At 40.1% G+C, this 18077-nt stretch overlaps 1 protein-coding gene across 3 annotated transcripts in view; it reads right to left on the reverse strand.

Moving 5' to 3' along the window:
* CACNA2D3 (calcium voltage-gated channel auxiliary subunit alpha2delta 3) overlaps nucleotides 1-18077 on the reverse strand; it is a 597478-nt gene that overhangs the window by 184520 nt on the left and 394881 nt on the right. For all 3 annotated transcript variants that reach the window (XM_075574868.1, XM_075574867.1, XM_075574869.1), the window contains one exon: nucleotides 7873-7956. In XM_075574868.1, coding sequence (XP_075430983.1) covers nucleotides 7873-7956 — 84 coding nt within the window. The remainder of the gene's footprint in view (nucleotides 1-7872; nucleotides 7957-18077) is intronic.

Below are 18077 nucleotides of genomic sequence, written 5' to 3' on the forward strand. Positions count from 1 at the left end.
CCCCAAGAAAGAATTCATGAGTGACTCGGTAATAATTATTTGTATTTTACACGCAGCTCCAAGAAAAAGACAAAAGCTTCATTTTCGTGCATACCAAAGAATTTAGTGGAGAGCATTGTCTCCCTTAACAACTACAATTTTGAAACAATTATGTTAAGCATCCTTTTCTCATCGTTGCAGATTTATCTCTTGCATTTCGGAGAAAAACCTGCAAATTCGGTTATGCCTTGACGTTAGCTGCCGGCTTATAACGCTTTGCCCTTAGGGTTTAACGAAATAACCCTTATTCATGAGATCACTATTTTATTTTAGCCTAATTGGTAGGAGCGCGGGAATCGTTCTTTGTGTTTTTCTATATGTAAGGCCTATCTTTTTACCAGCAGCAAACTTCTGTAGGGAGGAGCGCGGTATTATGTACAGTCTCTCACATTTTGGAGAAAAAGCATGGAATATCATCCGATAAAAGTCATTTTGTGGGTCTGTATTTAAGAGGGCTGCAAGTTGCAACCCCCGTAAGCTACCTCAGTTTAGCGTTGCTTATCCAATTCCTTATTTGTTCTGTAAATTAATGTTTAGAAAGCATGAAAGAAGGAATATAATATGTGACAAAAGTAAGAATGTTAAAGATGCAGTCGCTGCTATGACTAGGGTGGCCAGACCTCTGTTTTTTTAGGCCTCTGTCCTGACTTTTTGGGGTGCTGCCCCGATTTTCTATGCCGCCGGCCATGCATGGGCGATCGGCTCTTGCTGGCCTCTCGTGCGCTTGTGTTTGCCAGTGTCTCAGGTGCATGCGTGATTGGAGCTTGCCGATCACGCATGCGCACTAGCAGCCTGCATAGCACCAATCGCACATGCGCATGAGAGACCGTCAAACGCCGATCACGCACGCACAGCCGGCAAGTGCCAAGTACCGACTGTGAATGCGCATAAGTGACCGGCAAACTCCGATCCCGCTCATCACCCCTGTGCCGTTGGCGAGTGGTCACCCTAGCTATGACCAAAGTGAACTAATGGCAGTGGCATGTTTAATAGATTAGAACAGCAATCATGTCCTACAGTATTGGTTTTAATTCCTGAGATAGTTACCTTTCTAGTTATCAGTGTTTCTGCTCCAATTCAGGAAATAAAAATGGAGGCCAAATCAGCTTTGGTCCTGCAGGCCAATAAGAAGCCGGGACGTGATGGGCAGGGGGGTGGGGGGAGGGGGAATATGACGTTGGGTCTTCTTTTTGGACTTCTCGTTGCCATATTTGAAGTTTGAGGAAGTATAACAGCAATTAAAACTGTAAGGAGGTAATTCTATATATGCTTTAATGTATAGTATATAAAAGAGGGCCCTATGTATCTCTAGTTATCAGGAGGGGCCCCAGAACTAAAAGCAGTGGGGTTCAGCTCTGGCGGATCCCCAATTCCAAGTCTGTAAGAAAATTGATTGTGAAAATGGGGCACAGCTGCTATAAATGTGGGGGCAAATATAAAACATTCATTTTTTTGCAGGAAACTAATGGGCAAAATATGGATATTATTATTCTCAGTATATACGCGGATGCATTGTTATTATTCCCAGTATATACGCGGATGCATTGTTATGTGGGGACTCACCTTTAAGTGATTGTAAGGAGGGAACGACTTATAAAAGTTAATTACAGAATATCTGTCAGAGATAATACACCTTTACTAGCAGCTGTAAAAAACAAGGAGGTAGTGAATTCTTATCTCATTAGTCGGCGAATGATATAGTCGGGACCATTAGCTGTGTCTTGCCAATATTGTGAGCAGTTGGGCGCACACAGTTTGGTTTTTCAAGGCCAGCTCCAGATTGCTTCAAATAATTTTTTTTCTTTAAGGTTTTCACCCCACAAACATCATTTAATGTGACTTTTGAAGCCTCTCAGTATATTCCTCGAGGGAATATTCCAGATATGTGGAAACTCAATTAACAAAACTTTGCTGCAGCTTTTCTCGCATTCTAAAGGAGAACGGCCAAGCTCTGCAGATTATGGTCCACATTTTCTGTAGTTCTAAACAAGTACAATTATGACCATGGTTTCACAGTCACAGTCAATGTGTGTTTTCCATCACCCTTTTGCATATCATTAGCACTGACGTGAGGAAACAAATAACCATATGTTATTTACATAGTTACATAGTAACTACATTTATGGAGTAGCACTGAGTTAACGTTACGTTATTTGCTTTAGCGCATAGGCATTCCGATTAACCTAACAATAATTTAGGTTAAATAGCCTTACGGAGTTTAGAGCCTCTGGGGCTTAGTGTTTCCAAATGATAACCCCTTAGGCACCACATACGTTACACATCCCAAGCTATTGGCTATAACATTATTTTATTTCCTATTCGCTCTATGCAGTGCAGGAAATACAAAGGGCACAGTATTACAATTGATAGTGTAGGTGCCTGCTGGGTCACCTTGATGCTACAGACATGACATGTTTTGGCCAAAAGATTGAATTAAATGACCGATGCTTATGACAAGAAAAAACATACAGAAATGAACTAAATAATGTGTCCCATTGGATGTACATCGGGGCGTCTTTGTTTACTGCTGTATATTTGGGGTCACTTCCCCAGTAGCGCACCAGTCGGCACAATTAAATATATAAATACAGTATATAATACTGTGGGTCTGAGTTTTGAGCTTACTAAGATTATATAGGTCTGATTGTTGGTGGTTTAGGAATGTTTTAATGTGTAAGTGGTTTACTGTTCATTTTTGATTAGAGAATTGTTGCATATCATTTGGTCCCTAGGGCTTTTCTGATCCACGGGAGGTATGAGCTATAAATGTGATACTATTTTAGTGGGGCTTTGATTTTATTTGAAAATGCTTTCTACTTTACCCCTGTAGCAGATACGTATAGCCCTATCATCGCGGTCACTATCACAGAACCGCTTTGGCCGTTGGTTCTGAGAGGTTGAGGGATGCCTTTTTGGTAATACAGAATTTTTTGGTAATCATACCAACTGTAAATGTATTTCTTTTACTCACCAACCGAGATTCCTTATTCACTGAAATCATCTCAGCGCATGCTTTGCCCTTATGTTCTTGATCAAGGGTTAGATATTTCAGAAATTGAACCAGAATGTCTTTAACAACCCCCTGCCTTGCTCTTATTAAATTGAGCCTTCTATTTTCTAGTAGTACCATCACTTTGATTATTAAGAATATTGTGTATTAAACTGTTTAAGCTGTTTATGTTAATCAAACAATACAGTATGTACACAGACAAAAATGACTTGAAATCAAGTCTCTCCTTCACAATGTATACGTTTGGACTAAGGAACTCTTCACATACTGTACAATGTTTTGTCCCAAACTGATTTATATTGTGTTGCTATATAACAGTGATGTAATTCCTGATGGGTTTAGCAACTCTTAACATAACTTGATGTTTTAACTCTTTTTGGATCGGCATTGTGATAATGTATAACATCCATGTATCATCTGTAAAGCCTCTTAATAAAAATATACTTTAAAAAATAAAAACGGATACCGGATTTATCGAAGAAAAAATCTCTTTCTGCTGTTGTTTGTTTTCGTGTACCATCTGTACATACAGTCAAGAGACTTTGATACATAACCCCACATGAAAACAGCCTGAATCGCATGGAGATAAGTGGCTATGTATGACTTTGACTGAGCCACTGATTGAGCCACGTGTGCTGAAGCAGGGATATCCTGAAAACCTGACCTGTTGCGGGGGGGCGGGGGCGGGAGGGTTCACTTAAGGGCTGAAGTTGAGCACTGTACTATAATACACATTTTGCTTGATGTGAGTGACGCAATTAACTCATTCTGTGTAATTGAAGGTTGCAATTTGTTGAAGCCACGGGGTCAAAACATCTCTTTAGTATGCTGCTGTCCACATGGAGAGAGTAGAGAGATCCAGGGCAACTTCGGATTTCTTTAGAAAAATTTATTCAGCACAAAAACACAACGTTTTATCCCTCCTAGGGGACTTTATCAAGTGACTGGCTTGCAGAGACTACAAAAATGTCCAGTATAAATAGCCACAAACACCCAGATGAAAACAATTAAAACACCACTTATTACCCCCCAGTAGTCACATGATTGTCAGCAAACTTGATCCTCCATGCGATGTGTGCTCCGATCCGGTCACGCTGACATCATCAGTTGGTTCCTACGCATTGACGTCATCAGCAGGTCCCTCTGCGTGGTGCGTCCCGGCTGCCTGAACAGGCATAAAGTCTTGTTAACGTGCTCCCTCTGCTCCTCCTCTGGATGTTGTCCCTCGTAGTCTCGCGATATTTCGGGATTGCGGTGATGTCATCAATGACAGGCATAGATCTTCTCTGTCTCCCTAGGTGGTGATGCCGTTTCTTCACACATGCGCAGTGCATCCGCATTTCTGTGAGGCTTTAATACCAGGGGGAAAAGAGCTTAATCTAGCTCGTGGATAGAACATCAGATCTGGGTGGAATAATGAAGAGAGGAGAGAGTTAATTCAATGTGAATACATCAATAAAGTGCCACTATAGCCTAAAATAAAAGATTTAAAATATGGATTATTTCTTTCTTGATTTTTGGTTGTTCAAGAACAGCAGCAGCAGCAGCAAGAGTAAGTATATACTGTGGAAGAGAAATGCACATAAGATATTAGCGACTATTGAGGAAACAATTAAGGGACAAATAGTCAGTAAGTCCCCTGGGGGAGACTGTATCAAGTCTGTACGTCCAGAAGACTTCTCTCTGAAGTAATGCTATGTCCCTCTATGAACCTGGAGTAGATGTGACTACTGATTCTATCCCCATAACCTTCAAAGAAGCTACTGTGTGTTTATGATCTGTACAATGTGTAATCAATACAGTCTCTTCCTTCTTACTGTTAATTTTACTGTGATGCTCTATGAACCTTGTCTTAAGCATGCGTCTCGTCTTTCCCACAAATGCAACCCACAAGGACACTTAATGACGTAAATGATATTCGTGGAAACACACGTAATTCTACTGTGAATTTGTATTTTTGGCCACTCCGTGGGTGACAAAAAGTATCTCCTGTAGTGAGGCTATTGCAGACCGAGCATCCAAAGCACATATAACATCCTGATTTCTGTACACTCAGAAAATGTGGTGCTGCAAGATATTTATCATCACTTGCTCTGATGAGCATGACTTTTAAATTTTGCCCTCTCTGATACGCAAATCGTGGGGGCTCACTACATAAAGGGCCTATCAGGGCATCAGTTTGAAGAACCCTCCAATGTTTACAAATACTGTTTTTAATTTGTTTACTAGCTGTAGTATACTTGCTGACTATATTGATCCTTTCTGTTCCTGTATCACGTTTCACCGCTTGAACCTCCTTGCTTAGTGCTTTGTCAATATCAGATGGTTTGTGCCCTCGTGAGACAAACCTCTGTTTGATATCTGTTAAGGTCTCTTTTAATTTTCCAGGCCTACTGACAATCTTAGTGGCCCTTATTTTTTGAGAGAACGGCAACATTGCCTTAAGAGGTTCTAGATGGAAGCTTGATGCGTGAAGTGTTGCATTGCGATCTGTAGGTTAAAGGTCTGTATTAAGACAGTGCCCATCATAAGTGATGAGTACATCTAAAAATGATATCTGGGTGGGACTCCAATTATTGCTGAACCGAACTGGGGTCGGGAGCTTATCTAGGTATGTAAAAAAATCTATAAGCTGTTCATCCGTTCCATCCCAGATAAAAAACAGATCATCTATGTAACGACAGTAAAAGATCATTTTGTCAGAGTAAACAGTGTTATAAATGTATTTAGCCTCAAAGTCAGCCATGCATAGATTTGACAAAGCACTAAGCAAGGAGGTTCAAGCGGTGAAACGTGATACAGGAACAGAAAGGATCAACATAGTCAGCAAGTATACTACAGCTACTGTAGTAAACAAATTAAAAACAGTATTTGTAAACATTGGAGGGTTCTTCAAACTGATGCCCTGATAGGCCCTTTATGTAGTGAGCCCCCACGATTTGCGTATCAGAGAGGGCAACATTTAAAAGACAGGGTCATCAGAGCAAGTGATGATAAATATCTTGCAGCACCATATTTTCTGAGTGTACAGAAATCAGGATGTTATAAGTGCTTTGGATGCTCGGTCTGCAATAGCCTCACTACAGGAGATACTTTTTGTCACCCACAGAGTGGCCAAAAATACAAAATTCACAGTAGAATTACGTGTGTTTCCACGAATATCATTTATGTCATTAAGTGTCCTTGTGGGTTGCTTTATGTGGGAAAGACGAGCCGTATGCTTAAGACAAGGTTCAAAGAGCATCGCAGTAAAATTAACAGTAAGAAGGAAGAGACTGTATTGATTACACATTGTACAGATCATAAACATACAGTAGCTTCTTTGAAGGTTATGGGGATAGAATCAGTAGTCACATCTACTCCAGGTTCAGAGAGGGACATAGCATTACTTCAGAGAGAAGCTTTCTGGACGTACACATTTGATACAGTCTCCCCCAGGGGACTTAATGACTATTTGTCCCTTAATTGTTTCCTCAATAGTCGCTAATATCTTATGTGCATTTCTCTTCCACAGTATATACTTACTCTTGCTGCTGCTGCTGTTCTTAAACAACCAAAAATCAAGAAATAAATAATCCATATTTTAAATCTTTAATTTTAGGCTATAGTGGCACTTTATTGATGTATTCACATTGAATTAACTCTCTCCTCTCTTCATTATTCCACCCAGATCTGATGTTCTATCCACGAGCTAGATTAAGCTCTTTTCCCCCTGGTATTAAAGCCTCACAGAAATGCGGATGCACTGCGCATGTGTGAAGAAACGGCATCACCACCTAGGGAGACAGAGAAGATCTATGCCTGTCATTGATGACATCACCGCAATCCCGAAATATCGCGAGACTACGAGGGACAACATCCAGAGGAGGAGCAGAGGGAGCACGTTAACAAGACCGTATGCCTGTTCAGGCAGCCGGAACGCTCCACGCAGAGGGACCTACTGATGACATCAATGCGTAGGAACCAACTGATGACGTCAGCGCGACCGAACCGGAGCACACATCGCATGGAGGATCAAGTTTGCTGACAATCATGTGACTACTGGGGGGTAATAAGTGGTGTTTTAATTGTTTTCATCTGGGTGTTTGTGGCTATTTATACTGGACATTTTTGTAGTCTCTGCAAGCCAGTCACTTGATAAAGTCCCCTAGGAGGGATAAAACGTTGTGTTTTTGTGCTGAATAAATTTTTCTAAAGAAATCCGAAGTTGCCCTGGATCTTTCTACTTTCTCCAATGTTGGATGTTCCAGGCAGATATCCCTGAACCTGGAGCAAGTATCTTAATTGTTTTGTTGTGATATTGCTGTCCACATGGAAACATGAACAAGATGAAGTTATCAAATACTTATCACAAGAATACTAGCCAATTTGTAATGACATTACTAATATGGACAACATAATAGTCAATTATGACAAAATGATGTTAATCTATGACTATTCATTGATGATATAATTATTTCGCCTGGTGAAATTGGAATGTGTGATTTTCTGTAGTGTGAGCTAAAACGAAAAGAGAAGGCTTCCCTTTCTTTCTGGTCTAAAGGTAAATGTACAAAATAGAAATTACTCTACGATTTTTGTCAATACACGGTAGATGTATTAACTAATTCCTTAAATACAAATGCGAGTAAGTGGAGTGGTCAAATATAATGTTAATTACCAATGATTTTTCCCCCGATATTTCATTACTTTTTCCAGTTGGTTTTGTCAGACACATTTATATCATTATTACAGCTGCCTCTTTTTTTGCCCAATACTTCAACAAATGTCAGCAGAACGACGCAGTTTGGACTTCTGACAATGCCTTAGAGCAAATCCCTTACCACGTCATCTCGGTCTTCCCATTCAACTTCCGATAAGTCAACGCTGCTGTAGTTTGGCTTCCTTCTCTTTTTCCCCTCTTCGTACTAATAGAAAACAAATGCTCTGTTAAAACTTTACACAGGAAAAATGAATGTGCCATTTAGGATGGAAAATAAATTAGCAAATATAATAAAAAGAAAAAACGTTCTGTGACCTGCAGTCCTAGTTACAAGAAAGCATGTCATTTCCCTAAACGATAATACTTTTCTCTTGCATGAACCTTTTGAGTGCAGGATGAGTATGTAATACTCCGCATTGCATGCCTAGAATACACTGCAATGGTTCCATTGGGAACTTCATTTAATACCAGTTTCTACACTATTGGTGCGTTAGGAGAACTGAGAAGACAGCATTGAAAATATATTATATAATTAACCAGAAAATGTTATGTTTTCCTCTTGTAGGTTTGTTTGTTATCCTTCACTGCCAGCAGTAGTCAAAATGACTACATTTGGTTTATCTTTTTGGGACAGATTCACTAAGGTCCATGGCAGGGTAACCATTGACTTGAATGGCAGTTAACGCTGGATCCGTTGCGGAACCCCAGAAAGGAGCTTAATGAACCTCCCCGTTAGAGAGATGAAAACTTTCTAGAATCTAGAACTGTCAATTTCCAAAGACCTAAACCAGTAATATTTGGTGAATTCATAACAAAAAATTAAATGTCAATGGAATTTAAATTCCTATGATGTGGTCCCAAGTACTAGGAGTTGTATTGTTAAAGTGTAGATTCGTTGTATGTTTTAATGAATCTATTAATGAACAACATGAGCGTTCTTCACAGATGGAAGTATAAAAAGCTATTAAAACCTCAGAGGTCTTGTCTTCAATTGTACAGACAGAGACGTGTAAGATTTCGAAAGCTCTGAACTGTATAATATAATCTATGAAGAACTTTATTGTTTTTCATTAAAAAATATGGCATCCTACAACAGGCCTTGAACGGTAATGAGTAAGACTGCTTTAACATGTTACTGAAATGTTATGGCACTGTAAATATACTATATATGCTGTTATTCATATTTGGTGGAACACATATTTTTTTTGTTGTTGTTGATGTCAGAACCTGGAACTAACTATGAACAATTGCTCAACAGGAAAAAGCAGTTTAAGTACTCAGAGGCTACAGTATATATTAAGAAACATAGGCACACATTTATACCACAGTAAATAGTTTATTTGATGGCTATATGGTAACAGAAATCTGGTGTCCTCCCAAGTTTGACCTAATAAGAATGGATGTGCCCTTAGCAATAAGGAGTCACATCAATATGAGTTTTGGTCAAGTTAAAGTTTTTGTAACAATGGATCTGATGGTTTAATGACAAGGTTCACACTAGGAATGATGGTGTTTGTGCACGTGTGGGGAGGGGGGAGCTGCCGGTGTTTTTCATGACACTTTAATAGTGTACGCTGGGAAGGTAATTAATGTAGGCGTTTGATGACGCTCAGGGCTTGTTTGGTCCATTCAACTTGTTTTTGTCACAAAGCGATGAATGACACTTTGGACAGGATAGACCAAATTATAGGTACTGCCATGCAGTAAGTAATCATTTCAGACTATGTTTAGTTTGATACTATTAAGTACTATAGTTATTAAAGTCCTCTATTCCTAGGGATCAGCAAACCATTGGGCTACTGGGACTTTATTAATCAGTGTTTTTTCTAATGACCTAATACAGCATTACTGTATCAGATATGTCTTTGGCAAGTTACAGTAACTACAACTGACACAAATTTGTAACAAGAGAGATTTCTACCACCTCATACCTGGTGGATTTTTTATATCAAAAAAAATATGATGCAGAAAAGTCTGCGTCTTTAGAACATTGGTAGCACTCCCTTCCTAACCTACTAAAACTTCTCAAACCTCTCTCTGAAGTGAGCAGAGCTAAAACAGGCGCAAATTGTTTTGGTACAACAGAGATGTGTTTAATATGTTTCTCCTATGTCACCACCAATACAGGAGTTCAAATAGATCCCATTATGTTTCAGATTCCTTGGAGTGGTTACACAATAAAATAGATATATATATTCTGTTAGTGTACCTTTTATAGCAGATTTTTTTTATATCTATTCAAAACGTGACAAAGAAAACTATTTCCTCACTTCCTATACAGGAGACAGAGGGGGCAGAGAGTCACAGGAGACAGAGGGCAGAGAGTCACAGGAGACAGAGGGCAGAGAGTCACAGGAGAAAGAGGGCAGAGAGTCACAGGAGACAGAGGGCAGAGAGTCACAGGAGACAGAGGGCAGAGAGTCACAGGAGACAGAGGGCAGAGAGTCACAGGAGACAGAGGGCAGAGAGTCACAGGAGACAGAGGGGACAGGGAGTCACCGGGGACAGAGGGGGCAGAGAGTCACAGGAGACAGAGGGGGCAGAGTCACAGGTGACAGAGGGGGCAGAGTCACAGGAGGCAGAGGGGGCAGAGTCACGGGAGACAGAGGGGACAGGGAGTCACCGGGGACAGAGAGTCATAGGGGCCACAGAACCTTTTCATCTTCCTACAGAACCCCAGGGCTGGGCCTTAATCTCCTACACAGAACTTTCATCTCAAAAGAAATCATTTCTCCCTTAATCGCATCAACGTGTTAAAACAGCCTGTCTAAAATACAATTGTATGAAATTATAAGATAATTGATGAGATTTAACTGGACGCGAGATTTCACACATTTTCTTACTAAATGCTCTTTTTTTATTACTGTGGTTATTATTATTCAGTATATAGTATGTTACCTTTAAATATATATTTCCCTGCAAATGAATTTCTGTAATTTTGGAAAATCCACCCCTCTGCTGAACATTAAATAAAAGTGAAACTATCTGCTCAGAATATATGGATCCTTTATTTAGTTTTGTTTCTGCGGTTCCTTTTCTCAAACCCAGCTTTGTGATGATGTGTGGGTGCATGATACTGTAAGTGCAGAGATGTGTGTGCGCAGCCGCACGGTGATACTACACGGCGCATCGAAAAAATCCATCCAGGGACCGAACCCCACAGGAAGGTTTAATAGCCGTGGCCATCTCGCAGAGTAGACAAAATATAAGAAAGTCCCAAAATACAGTGTGGGATCACTGTCCAAAACAAAAGCAGGCATTCAGGAAAACAGGAAATTCCTCCAGTTTAATAGCTGATAATTAGGTTTATACTGGTGTGCTTTTGGAATAGTCTGAATTCTAAGGTTTATAGAGGCCAACAGCACCTGCATTGCTAAGAAATGCCTATTGGTAATCTGTGGTTCTGGGGATAGCCTAAGGTCTGTAAATAACTATTCCACCCATTATATCCAGAGAACTGAGCATTCGGTAATTATTTACAGCAATGGGACACACTGGCTAGCCGTGTCTAACAGCCTGTTTTCTTTACAAACTTCAATAGGAGTGTAGTGTTTCTTTGTAATGCTTTCATTTGTTTCTGCTGCTGGCTTCATGTTCATAACATTTTCTTTTTTATATTTTATGATCCGTACACATATGACTTTGAATGGCTGTATGAATAGGATTTGGGGAATCTGTTCAGTTATCTGTTCATAAACAGCGCTTGTAAATTCAACTCCAGTGATTAAGATTAAGTATGTGTTACTTCTCTGCTTGCTTCACAAGGAAAACGAACTGCCATTCTGAAAGGCGTTCTGTTGTATTATGTGTATTATTTAAGACCATAATCCAGAAGTTCTTGGGTTATGATTGGCAATCAAGACCATTTATTTGGGATTTAACATGCATGCCAGCTGGCACGCAAAATCTGCCATGCTGTGCTTTTCTTTAGCCAAAAGTAAAGGATGACAAGAATAGTCAGGCAACAAAATGGATCCTTCAGAAAGTGTGGTACAAAACGCGTTGGACATTATTGGGGACAACATGCGAATTGTATGTGTCTTGCATATGCTTTCTGCTGGTTCAGGTGTTAGGCCGTGTCCATAGTGGAATGCGCTCCTCCTCCTCCCCGGCGTCGCGCTTGCAAAACAAACTTGTTTGTATTGTGAAGGGCTGCTCTCCCTGTAGCGCATGTACACGCGCACTATCCGCATATGCATTGGCGTCATAGTGTTTGTTTCGGCGCAAGCTACATAGCTCGCGCTGTATCCTGCACTATGTACGCAGCCTTAGAAGTTGTAGTTAGTTTTTGCTGGTGGAGTATCTTACACATTTATGCACAAAATAGGGGGTACTTTCAAACATCATATTAATACAAGTGCCGAATATCAAGACACTAAAAAAACTATTCCTTTAACTTACAGTTAAACTTATTGTGCAAAGACTTTGTCTGCTTTCTAAAGACATTGCTGTGAATGCAGCATGAAGCTATATTGCATACAGAACTCAAAGGTCTACAATAATAATATGAAATATATGGGAGCACTATTAAAAAGGCAGGCCTAATAAGAAAATACCCACTGTATATGCCAGGTGCTTAAATATTATAGTAAGAGCATTAGATTAAGTGTACTATAACTAAACGCTTGCTGCCAAACCATATTACATATAGAACGATTGGTACTGCAAAGTCTTTCTATCTACATTCCTCATACCTTTCCATTAAGGATCAGAAGAACAAACCTGCATCTGTGTTTAATTATTTTGGATTCGGGAAGAAATAATGCAAAAAATATGTTTGTTTTCAGCACAGCCAGCCTTTAACTGCTGCTCTGGGTCTACAGTACTTCCAAACGTAACAACAAAAGAAGAAAGAAAGCTTTATAGATTGCTAACAAATTTTTCAGTGATTCATTTAGATGTACAACCAGTTATTCCAACAATACCCGAACCTTTAATTATGTTTCAAATGTATGTAATTTAAGGCTGCTAATGAGATAGCAATTTAATGCTATAATACTGATCCAAAATGTTGTGTCCAAAAAATAAAAACCTCACATACAGTAGAAATAATCTTTGGTGCTCAAGTGATTGAATTTTTCAATTACATAAATGAACACGAAGCATTTATACTGTTCAAAGCATTGAAATATTCTGCTGTCAGCTACAGCTGTAGGTTTCCGGAGCCTCTGAACAGCGAGGGTAAGTGTAGGTTATCTCACGTTCCAGGCAGCGCTCCCAAGAGAGAAAGGAGATTTGCTGCTTATGAAAGGTCTAACACCGCTTAAGTGGGGTATTAATGTTTCCTCTGAGACTTGGATTCTTCTGTTTTCCTATATTAGGAGAAACAAATTTTCCCAGAATTTACAGCTATGAAAGACTTAATACTGCTTTAGTAATCTCTAAATACATCGCTCTTTTAGGTATGTACAATATATGGTGGCAGTTAACATTTTAATTTAAACTCAGCAACTAACTCTGGCAGCCAAACTGCTAACATAGGGGCCTATTCAGAGATTTTCTTTACTTTATTCATGAAGCAAAATTACTTATTTAACAGTCGTTAAAAGGACCCATATTTATGTCAGCAATTTCCCCGCGTGTGCATCAAGCCTGACCATGACTAGAGTTAGCATTAGGAGTTAAGGTTGATCTGTGGGAGAAAGGGCACACTACAGTTACAAATAACGGAATGCATATTCTTTATAGGCAAACCTCTTTTTTAACTCATAGGGTAACACCAAATGAAATGCGAAAGATCCAACACTAAATAAGAGGCAATTTTGCATAGTTCGCGACCCCATGTGAAAGGTTCGCATATCTCTCCATAGCAATTCCCTAATCATCACATGTTTGCAAATAGGTGCATATGGGCTGCATATACTGTAATCGTGGCAGCGATTGGGGAAATGCTATAAAGAAGCTCTAAAAAAAAAAAATATGCAGCCAATTTGAGAAGGCCCTACATTTTCTCCTTTTTACCCAAGCATTTGCAAGAAAAGAAACAAGCGTCATTAAATATATATATATATATACATATATATATATACAGTATACAGTGGTTGACAAATCACCAAAAAATCTACTCGCCACACAAAAAAATCTACTCGCCACCTAGTACCAAACGTGTGCTGCTTGGGCCAATATTTACTCGCCCGGGGGTTAAATCCACTCGCCCGGGGCGAGCAAATGTATAGGTTTGTCGAACACTGTATATATATATATATATATATATATATATATATATATATATATATATATATATATCATTCTCAAATTGTAGCAGAGAAATCAGTGCACTCAAAAAACTCAGGATCACTTAATGTTTACAAATAATTGAGCGCCAGCATTTCCAAGTTTATACTAAATTAAATGATATACATTTTTGATTCTTCCTGAGGCACAAAGGAATCTAAACAAATATATACTTGGATATATTTTACACAACGTATGTTCAAAAGTCCATAGACATTAAGGGGGCTTATGTTTTGTCAAACACTAAACAATAATAAAACTTTTTTTTTTAAATCCATACGGTCCACAACTGCTCATCTTACATTTCGTGAATGGCGCACAGTAAACAAAATATGTCATGAGTGTAAACTGTGTAAAGCAGAAAATGCCTGAATTTTGAGCTACAATTGAGCTAATCCACATACCTGAATAGTTACCTCAACTGTGCCTGCATGTTGCAACTGAATGCAAAATGACACGTTGTAAACATATGCATGTTACAAAACTTCACGTTAACCAATAAAATAATTCAACTACTGCGGGATTCAAATTAGAACAGTTATGTTAAGGACTTTATAGCAAGAACGGATTATGCTAATACTTTATTTAAAAACTTAGAGTGTACGGATTTAGAAAGTAACATTTTTTTATCTGCAGTTTGCATGCCAAATGACTCCGTTCTGTGCATTAAGTACTTGCAGATGTCCTCATATAGTCTGAGCTGCGCCTGTGCATGTGTTGGAAGTTTTTGAGCCTTTACCATGAACCTGGTGAATGGGCTGACATGAATTGCTAACACTTGGTGCTAGGTCAGTGTGAGTGTGATTCAGTGAGCTCCGAGTTAGGGTATTGGAGCTCGATCCCACATTAACAGCTATTCAAATCATTGCCAGACAGAGCAGGATTGAGCTTCGCAAGCTCTTATCGCAACGTAGGGAGCCCCAGCCTTTAATGTATCCAATATTATGTTAGCATGTCGCCAGCTTTATCTTACTTATTTATAGCGCAGAATATCACAACATATCCCACCATAACATTACCCACCATAACCATATCCCACCATAACCATATCCCACCATAACCATATCCCACCATAACCATATCCCACCATAACATATCCCACCATAACATATCCCACCATAACCTATCCCACCAATCCCACCATAACCATATCACACCATAACCTATCCCACCATAACCATATCCCACCATAACCTATCCCACCATAACCATATCACACCATAACCTATCCCACCATAACATATTCCACCATAACCTATCCCATCATAACCTATCCCACCATATCACACCATAACCTATCCCACCATAACCATATCCCATCATAACCTATCCCACCATATCCCACCATAACCTATCCCACAATAACCTATCCCACCAATCCCACCAATCCCACCATAACCATATCACACCATAACCTATCCCACCATAACCATATCACACCATAACCTATCCCACCATAACCATATCACACCATAACATATCCCACCATAACCTATCCCACCAATCCTCCCCATAACCATATCACACCAATCCCACCATAACCATATCACACCATAACCTATCCCACCAATCCCACCATAACCATATCACACCATAACCTATCCCACCATAACCATATCACACCATAACCTATCCCACCATAACCATATCACACCATAACCTATCCCACCATAACCTATCCCACCATAACCTATCCCACCATAACCTATCCCACCATAACCATATCCCACCATAACCTATCCCACCATAATCTATCCCACCATAACCTATCCCACCATAACCTATCCCACCATAACCTATCCCACAATAACCATATCCCACCATAACCATATCCCACCATAACCTATCGCACCATAACCTATCCCACCATAACCTATCCCACAATAACCATATCCCACCATAACCTATCCCACCATAACCTATCCCACCATAACCTATCCCACCATAACATATCCCACCATAATCTATCCCACCATAACCTATCCCACCATAACCTATCCCACCATAACCATATCCCACCATAACCTATCCCACCATAACCTATCCCACCATAATCTATCCCACCATAACCTATCCCACCATAACCTATCCCACAATAACCTATCCCACAATAACCTATCTCACCATAACCTATCCCACCATAACCTATCCCACCATAACCTATCCCACCATAACGCGACACAGGTTAAAATATGCAATACAGGGGGGCAGAGCTATTGCACTCTATTGAAAAAGCTAATAGCATTTTATGTTTAATTGCTAATTAGTCAAATGCTTTCTGTCTAACAGCCACTGATTGAGCCACTTGTGCTGAAGCAGGGATATCCCTAATACTTGGCCTTGAGGACTGGAGTTGGCCACCCATGACGAATTACCTACGTCTTGCCATTAGAGTGCTCATTTTCTGTACTGCAGGGAGAGGAGGACTCTTCCGTGTCTGGGTTAAGGGACGCCGCGATCATGTGACCGCTCCGAGGCTGAAGGGACGCCGCAATCATGTGACCGCTCTGAGGCTGAAGGGACGCCGCGATCGTGTGACCGCTCTGAGGCTCAAGGGACGCCGCGATCATGTGACCGCTCTGAAGGTTAAGGGAAGCCGCGATCATGTGACCGCTCTGAAGGTTAAGGGACGCAGCGATCATGTGACCGCTCTGAAGGTTAAGGGACGCAGCGATCATGTGACCGCGCTGAAGGTTAAGGGATGCAGTAAAAATAAATTGTGTTCACAGCTAGAGGTTTGGGATGGGGGATCTTTTCTCAGGTAGAAAGTAGAACAATGATATTTGCAGATAGGAAATGGGGCGAGTTCACACAAACAGAGTTGGTAGAACAACTGCAATCTTCGGAAGCCGCACTTTCCAAAAAGTAGTCTCCCAGCACGACATTATTTTTTCTTTTGCGTTTATTGTAGAAATCCCGGACACACTGAAAGTGCAGCTACCGGAGGTTTCAGCTGTTACACTGATTAAAATGCTGCAGGGGAAGTCCGAGCCACACTTCAAAGACAAGAACCAACTGAAAAGGAAGAAGAACTGCTGTCATCGAATGAGAAGCGTGGTAAGGCTACGTATAAATAAATTCATAAGCAGAGTCGAAAAACAAAGTATTCAACTGCGCTTCGTAGCAATTCCATCCACATTGTTTTCTTTTTCTCAAGAATTGAGTATGAAATATCTTTATGTGACCCACAAATCAAAAATTCAAACCAGGCACAAATCAGGACAATTTTCAGATCTGTTTTGAATAAATATGGAAAACAGAAAGAAGCGGCAATGATTTTTTTTTTTTTACATGGATGCAAAGTGCTGCAGCGCCACCTACTGGCACATTTGCAAATTGTTTCATCGTTTCTGTTCATCGGCTCGGGCCTATTTCATAGCCATTTTGTTCAGTATCTTGAAAAATGTTGTTGGCAGCTGGCAAAAAAATGCAGCATCTGTGACTCATTTTGTAAAATTATTAGCCCTGTGAGGCTTGGCAATTATTTTTGTGAAAAATGAAAAACACAATAGTTGAAACATTTTGTAAATACAGTTGCGACACTGCTGCACATCTGTATTTGAAGTGCATACAGCTGCAGCGGCCGTTATTCGAACAAATCACGGCGCCGTTTTCGTCTGCGCTGCTGTACTCCACGCGGCATTAACACCGCCAATCGCCCCAGGCACCCGTGTTTATCGCGGTTGCTTTGTTTGAATTTCATGGATTGTGTGCAATCAAATGCAATGAAATGAATGAATTGTAATGTGTACAGTACTGTGCTACTGTGCCAATTTCAGGTGTTTAAAATCCACGACACTAAAATGCCATTTTCTGCACTCGCGTATTAAGGTGGTACGGTTGGTAGAAATCCCGCGCCATGACAGGGGTATTGCGAGGTATACACCGCGTGAAGTGTTCGAATAACGGCCGTTACATCTGTAGCAAACATTTATTTTAGTTTTCCAGTACAAAAAATTACTTTTTTCCTTTTTCTGATACATTTTCTGGTATCTTGAGCATCTTTAAGACAAGCAGCTTGGTTTGGGTATATAACTCTGTGCCCAAGACATACGTAAAAAGGAGAGGTAACTCTGAATGTATTACTTCCTG

The sequence above is a fragment of the Ascaphus truei genome, chromosome 17 (assembly GCF_040206685.1).
Source record: "Ascaphus truei isolate aAscTru1 chromosome 17, aAscTru1.hap1, whole genome shotgun sequence".
NCBI lineage: Eukaryota > Metazoa > Chordata > Amphibia > Anura > Ascaphidae > Ascaphus > Ascaphus truei.